This window comes from Lissotriton vulgaris, chromosome 8 (genome assembly GCF_964263255.1).
Source record: "Lissotriton vulgaris chromosome 8, aLisVul1.2, whole genome shotgun sequence".
NCBI lineage: Eukaryota > Metazoa > Chordata > Amphibia > Caudata > Salamandridae > Lissotriton > Lissotriton vulgaris.
The window spans coordinates 1411794938-1411820519 of NC_141696.1; the positions used below are offsets into that span (position 1 = coordinate 1411794938).

The window sequence follows — 25582 nt, forward strand, 5'->3', positions numbered from 1 at the left end:
CTTTTACCTTTTAAATGTATATAGTGGGCGTCTGCATAGCCTATGTCCTTCTGCTGCAACTGCCCTTTCCAACGCTGCATTGGGTGTTGTGATTGGTGCTGTGGTTCCTGAGATTACCAGCCTCAAAGGTCTGGGCTCTCTCTTTATTATATTAGTATGGATATATATAAATATCTTGTAACAGCGGCCCTGGCGGGTGGCGACCCCATGAATCCACAAAGTAGTCTATATTTTCAAATATGAAAAAGAATGTAAACTGACCCGTGACCAAGAAGCTGTGCTTTGAAACGCCTCCGGACATTTTCTTTATTTTGCCTTGAAGTAAATCACACGCCTGATGAAACTGGCGCCCTGGTGTGTGCGCGCGCGCACGCACACACACACACACACACACACACGTGAAAACTAAAGGATAAAGTAATGTTATAGTTAGGTGAAATGCTCAGTAAAACAAAGTTCTCAACTCTAAAAACCACAGAATTTCACATTTTATAGTTACATTTATTTCAAGTAAGCACTGGCAGTTCTTTCAGGACTCGCAGGAGTTCTAGGACAAATCAAAACAAAAGCAGGGGGAATTCCCGGGTTGCTGTAGGTTTGGTTTGTTTAAAGAACTCATTGTACTTTCTAGGAGTCTAAGGACGTAGCCTTGCCGTATTTGGACTGCATTGGCTATTACTAAATATGGATATGATTCTTATGCCTTTACAAGGATATGATTTGTTATAACCACATAAGGGAATAAATCGGGAATATCTAATTAGGGTCCTAGATACGTTCACAACACCCACTCCACGTATAATGTCCATCATTACTAAATACTAAGCAATATATAAACATATAAGTATGCATGTGTTTTCCAGCCAACCCAAAAATCCATCAAATGCATTTGAAATGGTATAGATACACGAAAATGAGTACTCTACTGTACGTTTTAAAGCAGTGGTATCATTCAGATAAAATTTTGTTCATTTAGAATGTTGACTGAATGAACCACGAAATTTACATTCATGAAATGGCTCATAATACAGAAAAAAAGGTTGAGACCATTTCATCACATATTCATACAAGATTGTAAATGTACTAGAGTCTGATTTCAAAATATTGTCCCTAGAGTCTCTAAAAATAGAAGTTCTGTTCTCTAACAATAGTTCTACTTTAAGCAGAGTATCATGTGCCAAAAAAAAGTCAATATTTTGGAAATTGGGGGAGAAAAAAAATAATTTCGCTTTCATGGGAAGAAATAGTTCCAAACGTTTTCAGCAGTGCTGTTTATCAAAAACTGAAGTCCAAATTCAGAGTTCAGGGAACAATGTGTGCTCGCTTTTTCAAATATTATTCTCGTTGTTAGGAGAGAACATTACCTCAGCTAGACCAGCAAAAAATTCATCTACAACAGTAGGTGAAAGTTGGGCCAACGCTGAAAAATCAGAAATAGTGCATATATGCGATGCATTGCCATCATCGGTGTTCAGATCAGCAATGTTCACAGAAGGTTGTACCTGTGTGGTGCCACTTTCATCTCGTACTTCACCGCCACCTAATCGTAATGGTGAAGTCTCAACGAATGCCGTCATCAGAATCGGTAGCCGCTGGGGACAACACGTTGCATGAGTCGTTACCGGACAAAGCAAAGCATCGATATCCATTGGTACTGCTGATGGTAGTGTAAGACAGACGTCCAACACGCATTCTTCTCCGCATAGCAGACATCGAAGCACATGTAAGGTGCAATTTTGCCAGATTGGTCTGAATGAAAGAAACCAGGTAGTATTCAGATCTCTTAGCCGGGCCAATCCGAGGACCTTAGTGATACGGTCTCGGAATCGTATTGCTAGGATTGTTTCTTCCATCGTAGCCTGAGTTTTGTCTGTGACTTGGATTGCCATATCGGAGCAGAAGGAACAAAAATAAAATTCCTGCTACGAGTCCCAAAATAAGAGGCAGGCCACCGAAAAGAGAATGCACAAAATTCGGGCAGACGCCCAGAACTGTTTCAAAAAGTGCTAACAGTCCCGAAAAAATTGTCTTAAATACATGTGTGATGCCACTGGTATCTGACATGTTTAAGATTTGGCTTAACATTTCTACGAAATGCACGGGGCAATTTGTTGATAATAGGGTATGTATCTCTGCCGCCGTCCTTGCAACTTGCAGTTCATACGTCTCTTTGGACGAGGTTAAAGACACAGTTGTTTGTAAAATAATAGACTTCATTCTGCTTAAAGTATCGATTCGAATAGAAGAGATATTCACAGAAGGCCATATTGCTGCCTCCATGTCTGGATTGCTGTTTGGATACAATACTTGCATACAACAAATGACCCTGGAAGTAACGCTCACGAGATAGGCTTTTCCTGGCATCATGCCACAACAGCTGTGGTCACTTAATATAACGTAGCTACCGTTGGAAAGTTGTCTGAAAAAGGGCTCTATCTGTGTAGAAGGGGTGCCGTGCAGATGACATGAAAGGTTGTTTGATGAACCTTCGCAGGCTCCATGCAAGTTAATACCTTGACACAGAAGTGTACCGCTTAGTGATTTTTTACAATTGTTACCACTAAGAAATACCTATTTTTTCCCTTCACTATAACATCTATGTGTATAAGGTAAATTCCAGGTTGATTTGATGTATCCTTTACCCAACCTTTCATACAGGCCTGCTGGTATATACTTTTGGCAGTATTGAAACTGAAAAGTTGTTATCGGGATTGTAATGGTGCCATGTATTATCCATTCAATGACAGGTCTTTCTGACATTGTCAATGGTAATCTTTCTAGTTTTTCAATGCTCAGCACCGTATAGTCTGCTCCTTTTTGTGCCAACGAGATTTGTCTATCAGTAAGGTTAAAGATAGAAAATAATGACGTTGTGTTGATTAGACGCCATGGCACGTAGCCTGAACGGAGGTTTTGTAACGTCCAGCCTAGCTGTACAATAGAACGTAATTGGGACTGGCCATGTTGTAACATTAGCATATCCTGTTCTATTATATCAATAGCAGATGATACAATGCTGTCCAGTGAATACATTCTGGAGGACAGAGTCGTTCACCCATTGTCCACTACAGAAATTGATTTTTCCAAATTAATACAATCAATTTCTCGTATTTTTTCTGCAGTTTCAATTTGTGATACTTTCCAAGCTTCATTGTAAGCTGCGTATATACCGGCGTATATGAAACGTTTTTGACGCTGTTTGCAAGGTCCCATTATGAAATCTCGCAAATCAGCACCTTCTTTAAGTAAAGTTAAGTGTTGCTTAATTTCGGGAAGTGTGGATCTCTGTAGCCAGTTGAGGCATAGTTTTCCTACACTATATGTTGTAACTATCCCTGGATGTTGTCTCTTGGAATATCTTGGGTCTGGCCTGTTCTGTTTGAACTCCTGTATTTTGTTCAGGAATCTATCTTGACAGCTATTAGTGTCTGTGGGCCAGATCAACCATTTGTTCCAATCAGGAATTGTTCTGTTTTGTTTTAAAATATAGGACACGTCTAACCCCTCATCTGTAGTGGTGTTTCTATCAGGCATAGGCTTTGGTATAGACGGGTTGTTTAAATCTTTTATCTTGGCTAAACCAAGACATGTTGTTTGTTGAATGGTGTCATTCAAGAATATTATTTGTTCTGGGATCATGCAGGCTCTAAACAATGATTCAATACCTTGTACCTGCCACTCTTTTGTACCCCAGATGGTTTTTGTCTCAATGTTATTTTTCCAAAATTCAAAACCAAATGTAGACATTTTTTCATAAACTTTTTCAGAATAAATCAGTTTAGTATTTGTCAACATGTTTTTCACTCCTGTCTTATTTATCATTTTGTAATAAAACGTTTCTGGATTAGTGTGATTAAACCCTGAGAAGTATGGAAATTTCTCATAAAATGTTTTTGAACTGCCTTTTGCAGGAGTTGGACAATGTTCCCACTGATTATAACTGAAAACATTTCTAGGATTAGCAGATTTATGCAGATAATGATGACCAAAGTGATTGAAACAATACATTTCCTCATAATTCGATGAACCCTGTAAATAATCATGTTCTGTAAATTTTGCTGACATTTCTAAATCTGACATCATATTATTAATATTTTCAAAGTCCCAATCATCAGAGAAAGTACTACATGATACAAAGTCACTCAAGGAGATCTTAAATTGGTGTGGATATTTCAAGAGCTCAACCGGGCCATAGATTTCATAGTCAGTTTTGTCCCATGCTATACTACAGGGATGGCTGTGATGTTCACTGATGATAGTTCTCTTTTTTCGATGAGAGAGGATCTGTGTGGTTTCAGGACCAAGTTGATGTTCTGACTTGCTGTGTCCATTGTACTATATTTTCCATCAATAAATCTACCTAAACTTAAAACTAAGATGAGCCACAGAAGTACACCTAACACAATCCATAAAATAATCCATGGTGAAGTTAGATATGTTTCTCTGAGTTGATGAAAGAGCTCTGTGATTTTCTTTTTGAAAGTTTTTGTTGCTGGCTTGTCTCCATGTTCACTTGGATCATCGGAAAAGTCATCAAAGTTGATAAAGTAGCCAGATGCAGTTCTGTCAATTGGTGGAATTGCTTTCGGATTTCCATTGATCTTTGGATTTTCTTTTGTTACATTTGTATAGTCCGAGGCTACATCGTTGTAGACAGGTGTTTCTTGACGAACTGTTGCGATTTGGGTACCAAGAGGCACAAGTTCCATGGCTTTGTTGCATAGTCCTTTATTATTCACTGAAGGTTTATCAAAAGTGATTAGTCTCTCAGTTTGAACCTCTTGGATTGTAGCAAGATTTGGTCTTCTGCTATTTCTTGGGAGTCCACTGGGCCTACAACCATTGGCCACATAGTTGTGGTTTCACCAGGTCGATTGATACAACTCGGTTCTCCTTTTTTCCAGCAAGGGGCGGTAGTATTACTGATCTTGTTCCGCTGACAGCTAAGACAGGTACTGCTTTTCTGTAAGTAAGCCCAAATTCTTTCTTAACCGCGATCTTTTCTCTGACCAGATCCCCAATCTTTGGAATCCAGACAGGTCTTGCTGGGACAGGTGGTTTTTATTCAGTGGTCGTTGGCTTTAGCTTTTCGTTACTCAGACTTTTTCTTGTTTCATTTAAGTCCTGTAAAACAGCCAAACGATCTTTGATATCAAATGTTTTTTGTTCCCCCACTGAAGTCTGACAATCCAAATCCTGGATGATCATTCTAGTACCAAATAAAAGTTTGTACGGACTGATACCTCCTAGAGAATTTCTTGGCATGTTATTAAGACTACGTTGGACACTTATAAGATGTTTGACCCAACTGTCACCCGAACCTAATACCCTCGCCGTTATAGATTGCTTTATGTCACAGTTTTTTCTCTCCACTACCGCATTTCCCTCGGGATGGAATGGACTAGAATACCGCAATGCAATGCCCTCGCTGGCCATGGCCTCCTTGTAAGCCCGAGAGCTAAACGCAGGACCCTGGTCAGAATGTAGCACGCCAATTGCGTATGTGCCGATATAGACTCGCAAATCTTTTATAATGGTTCTGGCGTCAGCCGAGCGTCGGGGCCACATCTAAATGAATCTCGTCTTAATAATTATGGGATCGCATTTTTCCGTCTGGATGTTTGCGCATAGATAGCCTGATGCTGTCTAATAGTGGTGTCTGGGCAGGTGTCTGGTCCGGTTCACAACTGCGATCTCTGTTGCAGTCCTGACAATTCATTGCAAAGTTATAAATTTGCACGCTCATCCCCGGCCACCAGTATTTTGATTGTAATTCTATTAGAGATTTCAGGATCCCTTGGTGCCTCAGACCCAATCCCATGTGTGCTTCTTCAATCAAGAAGACTCTCCTGTTCGTGTTTGGAATTACTCTATTCCCCACTCCAGGGATTTGAGCAAACGGAACGGAGTTCGCATCAATTATGTATGTATTTCCGAGTGGATAATTTAGAGGTAACGCCGCATAATTGCCTTCCATTGAGGCTTTTACTGCAAGCAGCGTTTCGCCATCTATTTGTTTTTTCGTACGCTTTTTTGTAGCTACGGAAGCCGAGTGATCAGCTGCCGCTGTGGCTCTGTCAGCCAATGAATTCCCTGCAACGTGAACGCCATCACGTTGAAGACTCTGCTTATGTATCACGTGAGTCTTTTGTAGTTCTTTCTGCAAAAGAACTACTTGGTCCCATAATCTTTCATGCTTTATTGTGGCACCTGTCTCATCTTTGTAACCGTTTTTTATCCAGGTCTGCATGGAATTATTGTAAGACTGGACGCAGTAATTACAAATCGCACACTATTCGTGTTGGGAATTCGCGATTGGCATTTTCAAGCGCCATCTTTAAAGATCTTATTTCAGCTCGCTGAGCTGTACAGTTTCTGAGTGATTCAGTTTTAGTGACCATCGGTCTGAATTTACCTAAGCGCCAGCGACCTTTAACAATCGCGCACGCAGCATTGTAAATTTGTTTTTCCACAACGTAGTGTTGTGCAAATCTGTCCGTGTAGATTACACAGGTGTACTGTTCGAGAGGCAGAATTTCGATTGAGAGAGGGCATTCATGTTCGTATTCCAGATTTTCTACTTTTTTCATTTTCGGATCAGAAGCGTGTTTCACGTCTTCTGTAGCAAGAGAATTTTCCCATTGTATCCATTTTGGATCTAGAGCTATAGCATTTGGAATGCCTGGTCTGGTTACTGCCTCAAGGGCTGATACTGCTGTTAAAACAGATATCCCTTTCCCTTGGGCTAGGGCTCTTTCCTTTGCTACAGCAGTTTGAACCGCAGTTAGAATTTTTGCAGTAGAACTGAATGTCATTTCAGCTTGTGTGTACAAGTGTGACTTGTAAGCTATTGGTACCGTTTCTCCCTCATTAGAGGTCAGGTATGTGAATCCGCATCTTCCTGGGATGACTCGGATTACAAGGTTGCGTTTGTTTGCGCGTGTTTGCAGTTTTGTTTTAGTTAAAATGTCTGTCTGTAATGATCTTAAAATTTGAGTGTTTTTGAGTCCAATTAATTGGTTTGAAATCAGGTTTTATTAATTCGTAGAGAGGTTTAACCCTCTCTGCATAATTTAGAATGTATGTTCTTCCGAAATTCAGGAAACCTAGTATTGATTGTAAGTTTTTCAGCGTTTTTGGAGCTTGGAGTACTGCACACTTCTCTAAGAAGTTGTCTGCTAGGCTTTTGCCTTCACTTGATAATTCATATCCTAAAAATAGGACAGTTAGATGGGCAATTCGTGATTTTTTAAAGTTAAATTTGTACCCTTCAGATGTGAACCCAAGTATTATGGTGTTCACTCTTTTCAAGTGAGTCTCCAGGTCATCGTCTGTAAGATAGATGTCATTGACATAAGATAATGCCTCATCATCATATATTTGTAGTAACTCTGTTACCCTGGCTGAAAATAATCCTGGGTTGTTCTTGAATCCCTGTGGGAGACGACAAAATTGTTTTTGAGTCCCCATGCTGGAGAAAGCGGTCAAATATCTGCCTTCAGGTGCTATGTTTTGACAGAAGAAACCATTTGAGATATCTAATGTCGTTTTATATTTCTTGCGCACAATGTTATTCATTAGTGCTGCACTGTGTGAGTTTTGTACTGCAAATGTTTTACAGCAGGAGTTTAAGTGTCTGTAGTCCAAAACTAGACGATATGAATCGTCTGGCTTGGAGACAGGAAACAAAGGATTGTTCATTTGTGAGGTGGATGTTTCAATCACCCCCTGATATTCAAGTTGATCTAAAATTTCTCTTACTTGTTTTTTATCTTCTTGCTTAACAGGATACTGCCTCTGTGCAGTAGGTTGATTTTTTAACTGGATTTTATGATGAGGAGAATCCTCATCCCATCCTACATGATTTTTATATAATGCAGGGGCTTGGGCCACTGCCCATTTTCTAGCAAATTTGTATTTTTTATGAATTGGAATGTGATTTGAGAAGGCAGGCAAAATCATTTCGTCGCCATGTAGGCACTCCCTGAAAAAACACTGGTGGCCAGTCCTGTTCTGCTAGAAGGATATCATAGCCTTTAGATAGATTCTCCCAAAAGAGACCTTTTATTTTCCTAGTTTTATCTCCCTCTATACGTAATGTTATTTCATATAGTTTATGGGGCACGCTAACTCGGGTGTCTGCAGTTTCCACTTGAATGTATTCATTCGTGTCCACTGTCTTATCCACCGCAGCGCGCACGCTCGCATACTTTGCTTACTAAGCTTTTAATATTGTATTCTTTTGTACGATCGCGCTGCTGTTTTAGCATACAGGCGCTTGCTTTTTACTTTAGTCTACTTGGGGGTGATAATTAGGTCCAGGTCCTACCTCGCAAATAATTGTTGGTCACCCCGTATTTGGCGGGATTTAGGGCGATTTAGGTCCCGATATTCACCGCGTCGCGGCGATTCAGGCCGCCATCTTGGGTGGGGGTAATCAGGTGTTGCCGATTTTGGGGGGCCATCTTTGTTGTGGGCCTAGTGGTTCCCTCGCAGGACTCCCGCGTTTACGGCTTTTTTAAATGACCAGTACACAAGCGCGCAGCGGAATCGCGCCGGAGGTGCGCCAGAGGTAAGCCTGTTTGCGCTCAGGTCGAGCCGGGCGCCGGGAATGCTGCCTCTTCGGCTCTTACCCATTTAGTATATTCTAGAGAGGAGCTCATGAGTCTGAATCCACGCCCTAATGCACTGCCAGTCATTTGCAGACCCTGTCCTGTGGCTTGCTTAACGTCAGATCCCTTAGCAAGCATTATGTGGAAATTGCACTCCTCATTGAGTCGTATGAGTTAGATGTGCTTTTCCTGACAGAGACTTGGACTAGAGCTGATAGTATGGTGGAACTGGACTTAGCCTGTCCCCCGGGCTATAAAATTAGGCATAATCCTCGTGTAGGGAACAGAGGAGGCGGCATAGGTTTTATTTTTAGGGAAGAACTGGACCTTTCTCAGTTGAAGATTAAGGAAGTCCCAGGCTGTGAACTAATGGGCTTTTACTTAAGAGGACAGGGAGGTGTCCTGCATTCTGGGCTGCTGTGCTACAGACCCCCGGCCAATGCTCTGTCAGCCATACCTGAGTTGATAGATCTTATCTACGACCTTTTTAATACTCATATCAGGTTCATGGTTCTGGGAGACTTCAATTTATGGTCGAACGGGCCTGCAGACACAGCTTATAAAGATCTGGTCCAGGCTTGCTGCATCTGCAGCAGCTGGTGCTCTCCCGGACTCACTCAAAGGGCCATGTTTTAGACCTGATTTGCGCGGATGTTAGTCAGGTTGTGATATGGGACATCATTCCCCAATGCTGGACGGATCATGCTCTCGTTCTCTTCTCACTCTTTCTCCCTGCTGATACCTCGAGGAGTGGCAGCACAGGAGCTATTACCAAACTTAGCAAGCAATGGTCCAGGCTTTTGAAACATTCAAGCCTGCCAACTCTGCTTTCAGAGGGATTCACCCTAGGGGGAAGCACGGAGGAGAGCTACGAGATCCTTAGCCGGAAAATCACAGACTCTTTGGATCAAATGGCCCCTTTGCGAAGAGCTAGGGATAGGTCCAAAACTACCATGCCTTGGTATTCAAAAGATCTTCTCCAGCTGAAACTCCGGTGAAAGCGGGCGGAACGTGTTTGGAGGAAACAGTATCTTGAGTCAGATAAAGTCCTTTTTAAACAGACCTTGTTGGACTATAAAGCACAGATTAAGTGTGCCAAAGCCAGGTTTCTCGAGGAGACGCTGCTGCAAGCAGTGAATAAATCGCAGACCCTGTTTAAAATCATTAAGGATCTCTCTCGTCCTGCCTGTGCTACCAACGACATCCCGGCCTCTCAATTTTTATGCGACTCTCTGGCAAAGGCCTTCGAGGACAAGATTACCACTATTCTGAGCAATCTCTATGCTCCGGTCACCTCCTGTCCCCAGAGTTTGCCTGATCCAGCACCGGTATCCACCTCCGAGATCTGCGTGGAAGCTGGAAGGCTGGCACGGCTGGACAGTTTTCCTCTCCCTTCCTTTGATGACTTTTGCTCTGTGGCTAACGGTGTGTCGTCAGGTTCTCCCCTGGACCCGCTATCTCATAAATTTTGGAAAACGTTTCAGGAGGAGCTCTTTGCCCCTCTCTATGCTATCTGCTGCCAGTCCCTCAGCACCGCCAAAGTCCCTGAATGCTGGAAACTGGCCGTGGTTTCTCCTCTTTTGAAGAAGGCAACGCTGGATCCCACCTGTGCGGCGAATTATAGGCCTATTTCGTTGCTTCCTTTTCCTATTAAGATCTTGGAGAAACTGGTCACAAAACACCTGTCCAGCTTCATGGAGACTAATACCTGCCTAGATGTGGCTCAGTTTGGCTTCAGGCCAGCTCATGGTACGGAGTCCGCATTGGTGGTTGCTTAGGACGACCTACGTTCGTGAGTCGACTCTGGTCGGGCAGCCTTTTTAGTGCTGCTCGATATGTCGGCCGCGTTCGATACGGTCTGTCATGCCATCTTGGTCAGCAGACTGGAGGAAATCGGGGTGGCCGGCCTGGCTCGGGACTGGCTGGTCTCCTATCTTGGTGACAGACACCAGGTGGTAGCCTTGCCACCCTACAGATCCGACATTAAGAAAGTAGGGCAGGGTGTACCCCAAGGGTCGGCTATCAGCCCCATTTTATTTTATCTGTATCTCCGTCCCCTGGTCATCAATTACGCTGATGACACGCAGCTTATCTTCTCTTTTGAGGGTAGTGATGCCGTGTCTCAGGAGGCCTTCCACTGCTGCATGACGGCCACAGCGGAATGGCTGCTTCAGAATTCTCTTCAATTCAATAGCTCAAAAACTGAGGTATTGCATTGTTCCATGGAAAAGATCCCACGGCCTTTGCCGACGGACTTTTGGCCTACCTCTTCCCAGGGCACCACAGTGTCACCAGATTCTGTTCGGAATCTGGGTGTCATGTTTGGATCTAACTTACAGCTGGAAGCGTTCGTGAATAAAACAGTGGCTACTTGTTTGATGCTGCTTCGCTCGCTACGCAACATCCTACCCATGCTTCCGGCCCATACCCGACCAGAGGTAGTGCGTAGTATCATCTTAAGCAGGCTTGATTAATGCAACGCACTACTGCTGGGCGCGCCTGACACCCTGATTGGTAAGCTGCAGCGAATACAGAACATGGCTGCTAAGCTGGCTCTCTCTCGGCTGCGATCTGACTCCTCTTCTCTGGCTCTTATGGACCTTCACTGGTTGCCAATCCACCAGCGCATCTATTTCAAAGCATTATGCCTAGTTTTCAGGGCCCTTCATGGTCAGGGGCCTGCTCCGCTGCAGGAGCTGTTTTCTTGGTATACGCCAGCCAGACCTCTACGATCTTCGTCGGCATACCTGGTGGTAGTTCCCAAGATTTTGAGGACCCGGATGGGCGGACGCTCCTTTGCATTCACTGCAGCCAAACTGTGGAACTCTTTACCTTTGTCCCTTAGAAGCGCTGGGGAATTCTCCTCTTTTAAAAAAGGATTAAAAACGTATCTATTTCCTAGGAAAATGTAAACATTGTGGCAGTGTAACATCGCGTACGATTTTAAAGAGTCAAAGCGCCAGGATACCCTTTGGGTGACAGTTTAGCGCTATACAAATACGCGATACATACATACATACATACTGCCTCCAGAAGATTCATCAGGATCTTGCGAGCTATGGTCACTTCTGCTGCACTGTCTAGCATTGTCTGGGCCCACTCTCCGTTTTTCAGTTGTGTCTTCAGGATTCTCGGCACGTTTTATTTTAATACTGGCTACCTTCTTTCTGGGAAATTGTAATTTTTTACTTTGATGAGCAGGTTCCTTGTCTTTAGACTTGACGTGCTCTTCTTCATGTTATGACCGTCCTCTTCTTTCCGATTTCTGTGAGGAAGTCTGAAAAGATCGAGAGGGACGTGTATCAATATCTTGATATCTGACAGGTTTTTTCAAATTTTCCCTATTTCTAAGGTTGTATCTTTTTTCAGAGGGCTCCCGTTGTGGAGACTTGCCTCCCCCTTCTGGAGATCTATTTCTTCGTAGGGGAGACCTTCCTCTGGACTGAAATTGTTTTTCTCTGGGAGAGGTTTGAGATTATTTTTAATGATTTTCAGTTAGTGTATTTAGTCGGTAGGTTGTACCGTCAACTGTTAATTGAACTAAATCTCTATATGCTTTTGTTAATTCTTTTATTTTAACTAAGAGTTCTTCGCTTGACATTTTTTCAATGTCCGGATGTGGTGTATAGCTGGCTAGAACCGGCCATGTGGCTCCTGGTCTACCTAGTGGACTGAGCCTGGTAATGTGATTTTGATGTTTTAGGGCGCCATTAAACCAGAGCAGGTGCTCTTGGTATGTTAGTGGAATTTCAACTTCCTCGAAAGGAGAGTATTCCTCTGGAGATTCCGCTATTTTGTAGTAGTGGAACTCATGTGTTACAGCATGTGCTGCCGGGAAATTTATCCAGGAATAGAATACCTCTGTCTGCCGATATTCATGTGCCTCTACCTCCATTCTCTATAAGTTTTATAGTTATGGTTTTTCTTATATTGACCGGGATGATTATTGCATCCGGGTCGTTATCTTCATTAAACCCTGTAACGTCTGCACCCGGTTGCTTCGCATTTACTGCGGCTTCACCGGTTTCATTGTTGTCGCCGTTATTTGACATTCTTTATTGAAAGTTTGCAGAGCAAGTTTTGAGGAAACAAAGATTAGGTGCACAATATTTTGGAACACTGTATCCTTCAACGTTGACTGAACCAAAAACTAATACATAGGAATCTCTTCCTACTAAGTTTCGGCGGATATTAACCTTTCACCCACTCCAGACGTCTATTGGAGTTTTTACGGGAAAAAAGGGGTCTGTGTGAAAAGCACGATTGAGTTACTCTAGTATCTTGCGTTAGATTATCGCCTTACCAAACGTCGGGCGCCATGTAGTTTAGTTCCTATATTCCTAATAGGCTCTGCGCATTGGAATAACATAAACGGCAGTTTAGACGTAGGACTGAGGTTGACTAGGTCTCTACCTAATATGTTAGACTTAATTAGGTATGCCAGCTAGCTCAGAGGTCACTAGAAACTTTCTCGAATGAACAGGGAGGAGTTAACTTCCCTGATTAGACAAGAAGGGATTAGCTTCTGACAACCGCATAAACATGACAACTTTGCTCCCTCCAGAATAAGGAGTATATCTCCAGAGTCGTGAGAAAACAGTAGATAGCTATTTCACTCAGTCAATAGTGCATGCTTAGTTTCACCAGAGTGCAGAGAAATAGAGAGACGGGCGTTTTCAATAAAAGGTGTTATTTATTGAGCAGTCTTCTTTCTCATGCAAGAGAAGTGAATTGCCCCAATTGGCATACTTTTCATAAAGTAAAGTGCGTACAGTAAAAGGAGTATTATGAAATAATACTGTAAAAGCATTGATATGGTTTCTGAGCCATATGATACTTAAAACGGATAAAATATATACCAATATATACAATGATAAAAGTTGACTAAACGTACTCAACTGGTGCTTCTAAGATACGCCTACCCCAGTGTACCTAACCTAAGCCTAGTACGTGGGAAGGAGTAAGGGAGTTGCAGTTTAAGTTAAGTTAGTTTTGCCAAGAGTCTGAATCAAGAATTCTCTAAGTGTCTAGTCAGCTCCATACCTTGGTTTTAGAATGAAGGAGGTCTTGTATCTCGTTCTCAGAACTCAATCTCCCAGTAACCCTCAAGGGTGACTGGAAACACTGGAGCTGGATTTTCTCGGCAGGAGAAAAGACAGCGTCTTTCTCAGTGCGTCAAATGGGAGGGACGGCTTCCTTCGGCACTCGCATCAGCTGGGCTTTGCGTAAGTAGATAGCCGCTCTGCTCCAAACCACTGTGTGTTGCTTAAGGCAAATGCTGGTATATTTATACCTGGAAGGTGCCGTGTTTGACGTAAGGTTGGACATAAGACGTCAATAAGAACTGTCACTAAGAACTGGCAGTTCTTTCAGGACTCGCAGGAGTTCTAGGACAAATCAAAACAAAAGCAGGGGGAATTCCCGGGTTGCTGTAGGTTTGGTTTGTTTAAAGAACTCGTTGTACTTTCTAGGAGTCTAAGGACGTAGCCTTGCGGTATTTGCACTGCATTGGCTATTACTAAATATGGATATGATTCTTATGACTTTATAAGGATATGATTTGTTATAACCACATAAGGGCATACATTGGGAATATCTAATTAGGGTCATAGATACGTTCACAACAGGGTGGGTTATGATTATGGGGTGCAGGGGTATTTAAAGGGAGCAGGGTGGACACCCGGAGCTGGAATGTACAGAGCCTGGGAAGAAAAAACAATAAAATATTGGGCACAACGCTCGCTTTTTTCCCCGTAATCCTGCGCCTGGCACACGCACACGTCCCCAGCACACGCCTACAGCACACGATGTGAGACATGGCATGAAGGGCGGAACGTACCACACGCCCCCAGCGTTTGTCACGCCCACAGCACAGCGCAGACAAGCCCACAAGGGACTACTTTGCTGGCACAGTTCTTTTACCTTTTAAATGTATATGGTGAGGGTCTGCATAGCCTATGTCCTTCTGCTGCAACTGCCCTTTCCAACGCTGTATTGGGTGTTGTGATTGGTGCTGTGGTTCCTGAGATTACCCGCCTCAAAGGTTTGGGCTCTCTCTTTATTATATTAGTATGGATTTACGTCTACTACACGTCACCCTTTTCTCACACTGGTACGGCGTTGTTTGTTCACTTTTTATGTTCTTGTACATAACAATCGTCATCATCTTTGTTTTGATTTTCTACCTTGTGGTTCACCCGATACCCAAGAATACATTTAAATAATTTCCTCAGATGTACATCTCTCAGGCCTTTATTTTTTATTTTCTTTGATTAATATATTTATTGATGTCACGGTCACTAATGGATAAAATATTTTAAATGAATCCTCTGGGGAAACTGGCTCACTTTACATTAAAAGCCCTGTTCCAGCATGGAATACAGGGTTGCTCCTGTCCTTTAACTCCTTTGAAATTAAAGTGCAAGAAAAGGCAACTTATGCAGCATTATAAGGCACACATTCTCTAGTAGTATTATTTTGAGCTATTTAACTTGGAACCCGCATTTTTGCTGAATTCTGCAAACAACACTGCAAATTATCTGGCGATTGCAGAAAATCCATAATTATGGTGAAATACCACATCCTCAGAAATGCATAATTACACTGTTACTGCTGTCTGGCAATTATGGGGCAACTTATAATGTGACACTAAACAGACTTCAATGCCACCAACAGTAGTTGCACAAATACTTTTACTGAAAATAATGACCATTTATTTATACTGTGTGCACTTTGTTTGACACAGAGAAGATACTGATTGAAACAAGGCGATCGTTGTGTCGTCTGATGGGATCGTTGTGTCGTCTGACGTTTGGACCTAAATGTGCTGCTGCTTGCGTGGTTTTGGATCACTTTAAGTAAAATAGGCAGGAGAAACTACCTGCAGCGCCTAGCAGCGGGAGAGAGCAGCCAGAGGTATTTTCAGCGCCAGCACCGGGTCCTTCTGCCACCAACCGCGCCGCCGCTCCGGGAAACTACATATCCCGGCAGCCTTTGCGGCGGCGCGCTACCCTGACGCGAGCAAAGCGCCAGGAGGGGCGGTTAAATCCTTGAGCCCCCAGCGTCGCGGGACGCGAGCGGGACGCCCAGGGCGAAGCCCGGGAAAAGGGCGGGCCCTCTTCAGCCCTCATCGGCCAGAAGAGTCCGGACCGGGCCAGTTACTCTGCCGTAAAATCTGTCGGGGTACCTATGTTTGACTTTTGCCCATTTATATGCTAAAAAAGCTGCGTGTAGTGTGATAATACCCCTCTTTTCTTTCTTCTTGTCTTTTACTGCATTTATAGACCAGGGTTCTCTGCCCTACGGACATCTCAAAAAGTGACTCTAATAATAGTATGGAGATGCGTGAGACAAGAAGTAGGGCAGCAGCAGGGGGGAAGAAACTAACAGGCACCCTAGATGATTTTATTGTAAGAACTCAATATACTGATCGATGAGGGGATTTCATTGATGGAAAGAAGGGTATAGCAGGATTTGGAGCATGCTAAAAGGTCTTCTATGGGCCATTTTGCTAATGTACGGAGCCCTAACAGAGGAGAGAATAACATTATCTGTGGATGTGACTAGTACAGCGGTTTCGCAAACTCTCCTTGAAACACCTAATCCAACTCAGGCTCCCCTAGTTCAAACCTTAACATCCACCCAGGCATAGACTAGTGCTTTGATACACACAGCAGCTACACCTAAAGACAAAAATGTTGTGTTACAGGGGATAAAGGAAGGGGCAAACCCTAAAAAGAGGTCAACTCAAAATATGCTTACTCACGCATGCAGTAAAGATCCATTAATAGACACAAGTAATGCGCTTATTGTTAATGGTAATGATACACAAGGAGAAGATGTCCTGCCCCCTAACACAGTGTGCCTAGCCATCCCGGATGATACCATTCTGGATGATTCGATGGCCGATTTAATCTCCAATAGCTCTAGAAATAGCTCTGCTGAGGATAGTCTTAATGCTAGCAGGGTAAGAAAGAGTACGATGCTATATTTGTTGGAGACCTCAATGAAAACTTTATTGACCCCACTGATAAAACTTCTCAAGGAGTTGGAGAAACAAATTCAGGACCTGAAAAAAGACACACATATGCAGTATGAGAATCTGGCTAAACAAATAGTCAATGTAAGCGCGTCCAAGGTTAAAGCTAGTGTAACAACATCTAATAAACCTGGCCCTACACTGACAAAGAGTGTCCCAAATAGTACTTCTTTAAGTACAACTAATCCTGAAAAAGGAAAACTCCCTAACAATCAACCGCTAAAAACTGTATCAATACCTAAAAATTCGGCCCTACCTGCCAAGGAGGCATTAGCTCCACAACCCCCTATCCTATTACAGGACAAAGGCCAATCAGCTAAAAGGGAAGTGCGCAGAAGTATAAACTTACCCCCAAAAGCCTCGCCATATGTTGTGGTTTTGACTGGAGTGCCGGAACTAGATGAACAATCAATTGAAAACAACGGGGCACTTGTAAATAAGACCATCCATTGGCTTAATAATAATTACCCTCTCCCGCCAGCTATTAAAAGCAACATTTTAAAGGTTGAAAGGGTTTCATGGATTGGGTATAATAAAAAAAGGGCACAGGGTGACTGCATGGTGATAACTTTTGAGAATACGCATACTGCGGAATATATCACAATGAGGGCCCCAATGAACCATGGCCTGTCCATTGTGGCCAGGGCATTATCCTATTTCTACCCTGATGGGGATCATCCGGACAATAGATGGAGCTGGACTAGGGACAACCGACATCCAAGAGGCGGAAATGGTGTGGATTATGATAGGAATCAGTATAACACAGAATGGGGAGGGGGGAATGAAGATGGATGGAATGTGGTGAAACATAGGGGGAGGTTTCCTCACTTTCTCCCGCAAAGGTATGATCTGGGATGGTTTGGTAATCAGCAATTTCCTCCCATTACTCCTTGTTATAATCGGTTTGACTGCCTAGAAATGGTGGATTGACTCCCTGAGGAAAAAGAGGTCCTTAAGGCATCAACTTCTGTAAACTTGGGTGAGATTGATCTACCAGGACATGATGAGTCACATGAAACTCGAGCGGTGGCCGGGATAACACAAGGGATGCTGGGTGGTCAAGCTGGGGTTGCTGTAGAGGCGTTGCCTAAAGAAGAATTCTGTAAGGTGGTCTTTTGGAATGTGGCAGGTATAAAACAAAAAATCCTCAATCCATCTTGGGATGATGTAATTACTGGTGTAGGCATACTAGCTCTACAAGAAACTTGGGCCATTGCACCGATACACTTAAATGGCTACAAAACCTATTTTACTCCTGCGGTGGGGGGTTCATATGGTAGACCCAAGGGTGGATTGATTATGTATATATCTAACCTGCTAGTATATGATAAGATTTTCTTTTCCCCTGGATCCAGTTATTATCAGAAAATAGTGACAGATACAAGGAAGGGTCCAAGGATTGTCCTTTTAAACTTCTATAATAATTTTCCAAGTAGCATGACTAAGGAACTACTCGCCTCAATAACTGTAGATATGCAGTCTGAAATTGACAAAAAAAAAGGGGTGAAGTAATGATATTATGGGGGGGGTGATTTTAATTGTACACTGTGTAAAAAGGGTCAAAAGGGTATATGCGGCCTGATGTTGGAACAGGATATTAATTTAACGCACTTTGAACATACCCTACTTGAAGATTCACTAAACGAGATGATTTTTAATTATGATTTTGGGTTTACAAATGAGATAGCCAACCACACAATGTCATTTGTTCCAACTTTTGTGGGTCGGGGGGCCTCGACTATTATTGATTTTAGTCTTTGTACAAATAGCTCTGCTGGAAGATTGATTAGCTCTAGCATAATGGACTTAGCTCTAAGTGACCACTTTCCACAGGTAGTAACAATGGAAAACCTATTTGTCCCATCCGAAAATGTAGCAAGCTCTAAGTATATGGCGCAGGATGTGAAGTTAGGTTCTCAAAATGGTTATACTCTTAAATGGAGCAAAGTGGTCCCGGATGACTTTTTGTCCAAAGTGATGAATAAGTGTATGAATAGCTTTTTGATTTGTCTGGATGAACATGCAGAGAGTAATGACATTTTAGCTCATTTTAATATTATTGCTACCACAATTAAGGAGGTTTTATGGGTTACACGAAAAAATTCCCTAAAGTCTAATAGGAAATGGTTTGACAAGAAGTGCACTAAAGCCTTAACAAATCTTAGATATGCGATTCATAAAAGACCGCGGGATGTAACTCTAATCAGAGAATTAAGGAGGAATTACAATACAGTACTGAAGGATAGGAAGGACCTGATAAAAAGGGAGGCGTGGGATGAATTATGTTCGGCGTCACAATCAAATTATCCGGCTGCTTTCTGGAGGGTTATAAATACTCCGCTCCTGTATGATAAAAAAGCATGCATGGAAATTGCTGTTACAGAAGATGAGTGGGTGGCTCACTTTTCCTCCCTATACATGGCTGCTGAATCAGTGCCCGATACAGGCCATGATTCCAGGATGGTAAATTTAGATCTACCTGAAGCTTTGGTTGTAACTCTTCCTAAAGTCATTGCGAGCCTGAAGGCAACTAAGGGGGGGTAAGGCGGCTGGACCTGACGGCATACCAGCTGACCTTTATAAGGCCAATACTGATTTATGGGGGCCAGTGCTAGTTCAGCTTTTTAATGTTGCTTTGGCAAAAGGCCTAATCCCTACCGGGTTTACATCAATCATAGTCCCGATTTTTAAGAAAGGTGATAGGCAGAACTGCACATGCTATAGGCCAATTTCTTTACTGGATTCCTCTATAAAAATTCTTGGGAGAGTGGTTTTAGTTAAGTTGCAAAGCTGGGCAGAAGAAAATGGGGTGCTAAGTGATTTTCAATATGGGTTCCAAAGGGGTTTAGGGACTATAGAGCAAGGGCTAAATTTATTTATCTTGCAACAGAAGTATATAAGGGTTAAAAAACAACGTCTATACCTCACTTTTGTTGACTTATCGTCGGCTTTTGATTGCGTGTCACATAACAAGCTGTGGGCAATAATGGCCGAACTGGGGGTAGATAATGCTATTATATGCTTCCTGAGAGACTTATATTCTGGGGCCACTGCAACGGTCCGGTATGGGAAAGAGGGTGAATGTAGCAGACACTTTGGGATTGGCCGCGGTGTACGCCAAGGGTGCGTTTTAGCGCCCTTTTTATTTTTGTTGTATACAAATGGCTTGGAGCATCGCCTCATGCAGTAGGGCAGGGACATGCCTATGGTGGGTGAGAGGCCTGTCCCTGCCCTACTGTACGCGGACGATGCAGTCCTGATGGCACGCACCCCAATGGCACTTCAAACTCTGGTTACATCCTTTAATAGTTTCATGCTTAGCTTGGACTTGAAAATCAATTGCTCCAAGACACTGTCTATGTATTGCGGGACAAGAACAAGCAGGCATTTGAAGCATATTTTTATAAATTCCAATCCCTTAGAGAAGACCTCTACTTTCCCATATCTGGGCATTCTGTTTCATGAAAGTGGCTCATGGACTACTGCAATTAATGCTAGAACCCTGTTATTTTCCGAAACTGTTATGGCTTTACAGTGTTTTATAAAAAAGCTAGGGAAAAAACCCATAAGGGAAATTTTAACCATCTATAATGCCACCTGTATAGCAGTAGCTACTTATGGCTCAGGATTATGGGGTTACTCAAATGTCAGTACAATTCAAACCATGGAAAAGAAGTTTTTACGTTACATCTTGTCCGTCCCTGAAAGCACTGTGACCTTTATATGCCACGCAGAACTGGGTTTGGTGTTTGTCACTGACACAATCAAGATCCAGCCGATTCTTCTTTGGAACAGGGTTTGGACAAATGACTAGTGTGTGGTTAACCGGGCCATTTTAAAGGACGTTCTAGCACAGGATAATATTAACAATTTTAAATGGATATGCTATGTTAGAAATTTTCTTGAAGAACTAAGCTGTGCTCAATATTTTGAGGATCCATTATCTATGGTACACATCTCAAGAAGAGGACTAAAAAACTTGTGTATTGCTCACCTCATGGAAAAAAAGACAAATGGAGGAGGTGAAAAAAAAGACTATTTCTGCCCATCAGGCAATTATAATTGGAGAGAAACTACAGCCATATCTGTCTTTATACATGTCCAACCATGAACGTTTCCTTTTAACCCGGTTTAGATTTAACATCATTTTCAGGTTATTATCTTTTCCTGTGATGAATTGTTGGTCGAAAGAATTATCTCCCTGCCCATGTGATGATGTGTCCCCGCAATCCGATATTCATATTTTATTCTTTTGTAAATTTTATACTTTTTTTCGTAGAAAACTTTCATCCCTATTCTTAAAGACTTAAATGTATATAGATGTCGCCTAGCGTTTTTAGAGTTTCAAAAAATTGATACTGTTTTTATGTTAGCATCACTTTCTGAATTTTTTTAATTAGTTTTTAAGTGTCGTAAAACCCTTCACATGAATTAATTCTTATGCTGTATCTATGTTTTTGGTTTTTAACATGTTCTTTTGTTGAGATCTTAAATAATGATCACCTGACCCATTGTAAATTGTACTTTTCATGCTACTTTTATGGTTATTCTCTGTTTTTAACCGAATAAAGTATTTTGAACTTGAACTTGATTGAAACAATTATTGTAGAGATTTAATGTGTGGTCATTTAAAGAAGTTCTAATGCTTAGTGAAAACAAAGTATGGAATAGTAGAATTTGCCACAGAGAAGTTTAGCAGTAGCACCCGGAAGGCAAGCACAACATTTAATGAATAAGTAGCTATCGAGTTGCGGGATCCAAAATGTAAAAGTGGAGATGTGTTAATAAATTTTAATATTCAACTGCTGTAATCTGTTGTTATTTTTTTTAAGACCTGTTCGGATCCAGTAAGTAGTTTACATAGGAGACATTACTATGGATATATGTATCATACCTTGTTGGAAATTTATCATCATAAGGGCGCTTTGCTCCGTATGCCATATATAGTGAAAACAATCTTTTTGCACTTTACAGATGTATAGAGAAGACTACGCATTTCATATTTGTATAGATTTTTTAAAGCTTGTGTAAACTATTTGTATGTATTATACAGTACATTTCAGCTGCAAGCTTGAAAGCATACTATTTTTTTATATATAGTAACGATCGCTGACACAGAATTCTTATTACCATAAATCTAAGGTGTCCAATTGTAGGAAATTGGCTGTTCAATCACATCTATTCGTATTTTTCAAATGAAAGAAATGAAATTGCAACATTAAAAATAGGAACTATTCATAATTGAACTAGCACTAGAACAAAACAATCCGTCTGTACCTTCAGTTTTTGCTGTAGCACTGCAATATCCAACTGCAATTTCTTGATAACCTCCCGAGCCTCCATCGTCTTTCTGTTTTCTGCAGCCAGCTGACGAGTGAAGCAAGCAGTGTTCAGTTTCAGCTGTCTTTCTAATCCCTGTGGAGATATACTGAAATGTAACTGCTCTGTGAATACATTTGAACAAAGGGGAGCCTCTCAAATAAGTAAATATAGGGGGTAGGAAATGGAAAAACAGGATCTGTACATTGAAAATTAAAAAGGTTCATTTCCTTTTTTACAGTAATCAATAACGTTAAATGTAATTCGCCTGTTGTCATATGTACTACCTTAATGGTGGACCTTTATAGCTCCTTGTGACAAGACTGTTCTGTACAACACAAGCTGCTCTGCATTTCTTAACTAAAAGTAAAATCACGGCGTAAGCTCGCTACACCAGGACAAGCCTAACTTTGTATTATATCCAGTTTTTGAGAAATATGTTAAGGTACTCATCAATGCTCTCATATCCACTGTTTTGAGGTCATTATTATTTTGCCAGTCCAATCAGAAAAGCTGACCATCCTTTTTGTGATAAATATGCAATTGGTGTATGAATGAATTTTACATTGTGTTCCTGAAAACATACTAAATCGTGGACAAACCTAACTTTATTATATCTACTATTTGAGATATATAATCGGGTACTCATCACTGGTGCTTCTAAAATACGCCTACCCCGGTGAACCTAGCCTGAGACTAGTACTAGGGAGGAAGTAAGTGAGGAGTAGCCTAAGTTCAGTAGTTCTCTGCCAGGAATCTTTTCCAAGAATTCTCTAAGAGGTCTAATCAGTTCCATACCTTGGTTTTAGAATGAAGGAGGTCTTGTATCTCTCTCTCAGGACTCGATTTCCCAGATACCCGCAAGGGGAAGCTAGAAACACAGGAGCTGGATTTCTCCGCAAGAGTAAAGACAGCGTCTCTTAGTGCGTCAGCTGGAGGGTCGGCTTCCTTCACCACTTGCTGCTGCAGGGCGTCGGGCAAGTAGATAGTCTATCTGCTCCAAACCACCGTGTGTTTGACTGGGCAAACCTGGGCATATTTATACTTTGAAGGTGCCGAGTTTGACGCATGTTTGGACTTAATATCGTCACTCAAAGGCTAAATTCTTGGAAAACGCCAGGAGTTCGTGGAGAACTTAATATTCAAGCAGGGGGAAGTTCCTAGCTGCTGAAGGCGGGTTTTTCCAAGAAATCATTGTTAATTCTCGGAACCTAGTGGAAGTAGCCATGCCGTATTTGGGCTGTGTGGCTTAGACCAAACAGGGTAGTGATTTTTATGCCTATATAAGGATATGATAAAGTATACCTATATAAGGGCATGAATCAGGAAATTTACACTAGGGGCCTAGATTCGATTACAACAAGCTGTGCAGCACGATACGGGTGGAGCGGGCCAGCACTCTGGGGTTGGAGCCGGGTCACCTACTGGGATACGGGGAACTGGCCAACCGTTGCAGACCGGGCAGCCTGGGCGGACGACTTACCCTCCGGACACGAAGCCTTGCGGTTGGTGGGACTGCCGGTCTAAGGCCAGCTGAGGCCCGATTGTGAAATGCTGGGACCCCGGCAGTGCTGAAGGAAGCACCGGAAACTGGCTGGGCTGTGCTCTCCGACCTCTTGGGCGGCACCTCGCACTTGTGGCTCTGCTTTCAGTGGTGGGGAGCTTGGGATGGGGACCGTTCAAAGATAACGAACAGCGGCCATGTCGGGCTCAAGGGCTCAAAGGCGACCCAACAGAGCCGATTGGACAAGCACACCATGCCAAATACTGTAGTCCCTGAGTCCCACCTGAAGGGCGGTGTGGTGGCCAGGGCTGACTCTGAAAACACAGAACGGACCCTACAAGATGTGCTGGAAGCAATATCCGGAGTGTGTACTTCTCTTGAACAGCGTATGCACACAATTTCTACTGAGTAACCCTAATCAGGGTGGACATGTCCAAGATTAGCGAAAAGGTAAAGCAAATGGAGACTGTCATTTCCAGCCTCAAAGGTGACTCCGTTCAATTGCAGCAGGACGTCAAGGAGTTCCAGGAGATTCGGAAGTACACAGAGGACAAGCTTGACGACTACGAAGGTCGCTCCAGAGGGAACAATGCCCGCATAATTGGAGTGCCCGAAAAGGTGGAGGGACGGGCGGCAGACCGTTTTGTACAGGACCTCATGCTCAACCATTTGCAGCCCAAGGGCGTTTCAAAGTTCTTTGTGGTGGAAAGGGCACATAGACTGTCGGGAAGTCGGCCGTGACCGGGAGCTCCGCCTTGTCCCATCCTGGCCAGACTACTTAACTTTAGAGACAGAGACATCATACTTCAGACCGCCAGGGTGGCCCCACCTCTTTGCTATCAGAATCCAGAAATATCCCTCTTTCCTGACTTCACCCTGCGAGTGCAGAACGACGGAGGTCATTTCGTGAGGAGACCAGGGAGCTACGCGACAGAAGGGTAAAATAAACCACGCTTTTCCCCCCCAAGCTGAGGGTGGAGGGGAAGGCATGGTTTTTTGAGCGCCCTGAGGAGGCGACGAACTGGCTGGAAGGCTAGAGAGGTGCAAAGGAACATAACGCCAGATGAATGATGTCCAGGACTAGGTTTAACAATCGTTTACTTCTGGGAGGTGGGGGTCTCTTGCTGGGCTTGTTTAATTCAATTGTATGTATATCATAGGTGGGAGGGATGTAGGGAGGTGATCTTCCCGTGCGGGCGCTCCCCCGCAGTACAGGTTATCCACTAGTGTCCTTTATCTAAGATGTTCCCCCACAGGGAGGGTATGAACACTTGATTACCGGGATTCGAGGTGCTGGAACCTTTACCCCCACAGTTTGGTTCCTTTATTTAAATGCATTGGCGACAGGCACTCTGACTAGTTTGTTTCATGGGCAGGTCAAGGCCAGAAGTGCAGGGAAGCAGGGAGGGGGATTTCGGGTTGGGAGGGATAGTTGGGGGGGGTAGGAGGGGTCCAGTGGTTGTTTAATGTTCAATGAAGAAGGCACTGAGTCTAAATAGACAGGTAAAGGGAACTGCTAGTCCACAGGTATGCAACAGCCCACACACTGGGATAAGGGCCTCTGGCTTCTACGCTGGAATATTAACGGTGTGGGGGATAAAGTGAAGCGTTGTACTGTCTTGCAACATATTAAGAGGCATTCCCTGGACATAGTATTCCTTCAGGAGACAAATCTTATGGGTAATTCTTCCCAGTCCATGAACAGGTGGGGTACAAGTTGATGGAGCACTGAGGGTTTGTTTCTGGCTCCAGAGGGGTGGGAATTATGCTCAAAAAGCCTTTCCCACTCTCAATACAACACACATGGATGGACGCCTTGGGAAGGTACCCAGCTATATCCGGGCAGTGGGAGGGCAGGACGCTATCGCTGATGACTATATACATCCCACCAGGCCTACAGAGCCGTACCTATAAGGACTTAGGGGCAATACTTCTGTCAATTCCGGACGGTCATCCCAAAGCACGGGGAGACTTTAATTCAGTGGTGTCGGACACGCCAGACCACTATCCCCCGGTCCCTCGCAAAGATGGTTCCCAGAATGTATGGAAGTGCTGGGCCTGTTGGACGTCTGGCAATACACTTTCCACTCAGAAGCACACAACAGTTTC

The 25582-nt window shown here is 43.0% G+C and overlaps 1 protein-coding gene across 1 annotated transcript in view; it reads right to left on the reverse strand.

The window, feature by feature from the left end:
• The window catches only part of LCA5L (lebercilin LCA5 like), an 861785-nt gene that overhangs the window by 392417 nt on the left and 443786 nt on the right, over positions 1–25582 (reverse strand). The window contains exon 4 of the mRNA XM_086936277.1: positions 21928–22065. Coding sequence (XP_086792403.1) covers positions 21928–22065 — 138 coding nt within the window. The remainder of the gene's footprint in view (positions 1–21927; positions 22066–25582) is intronic.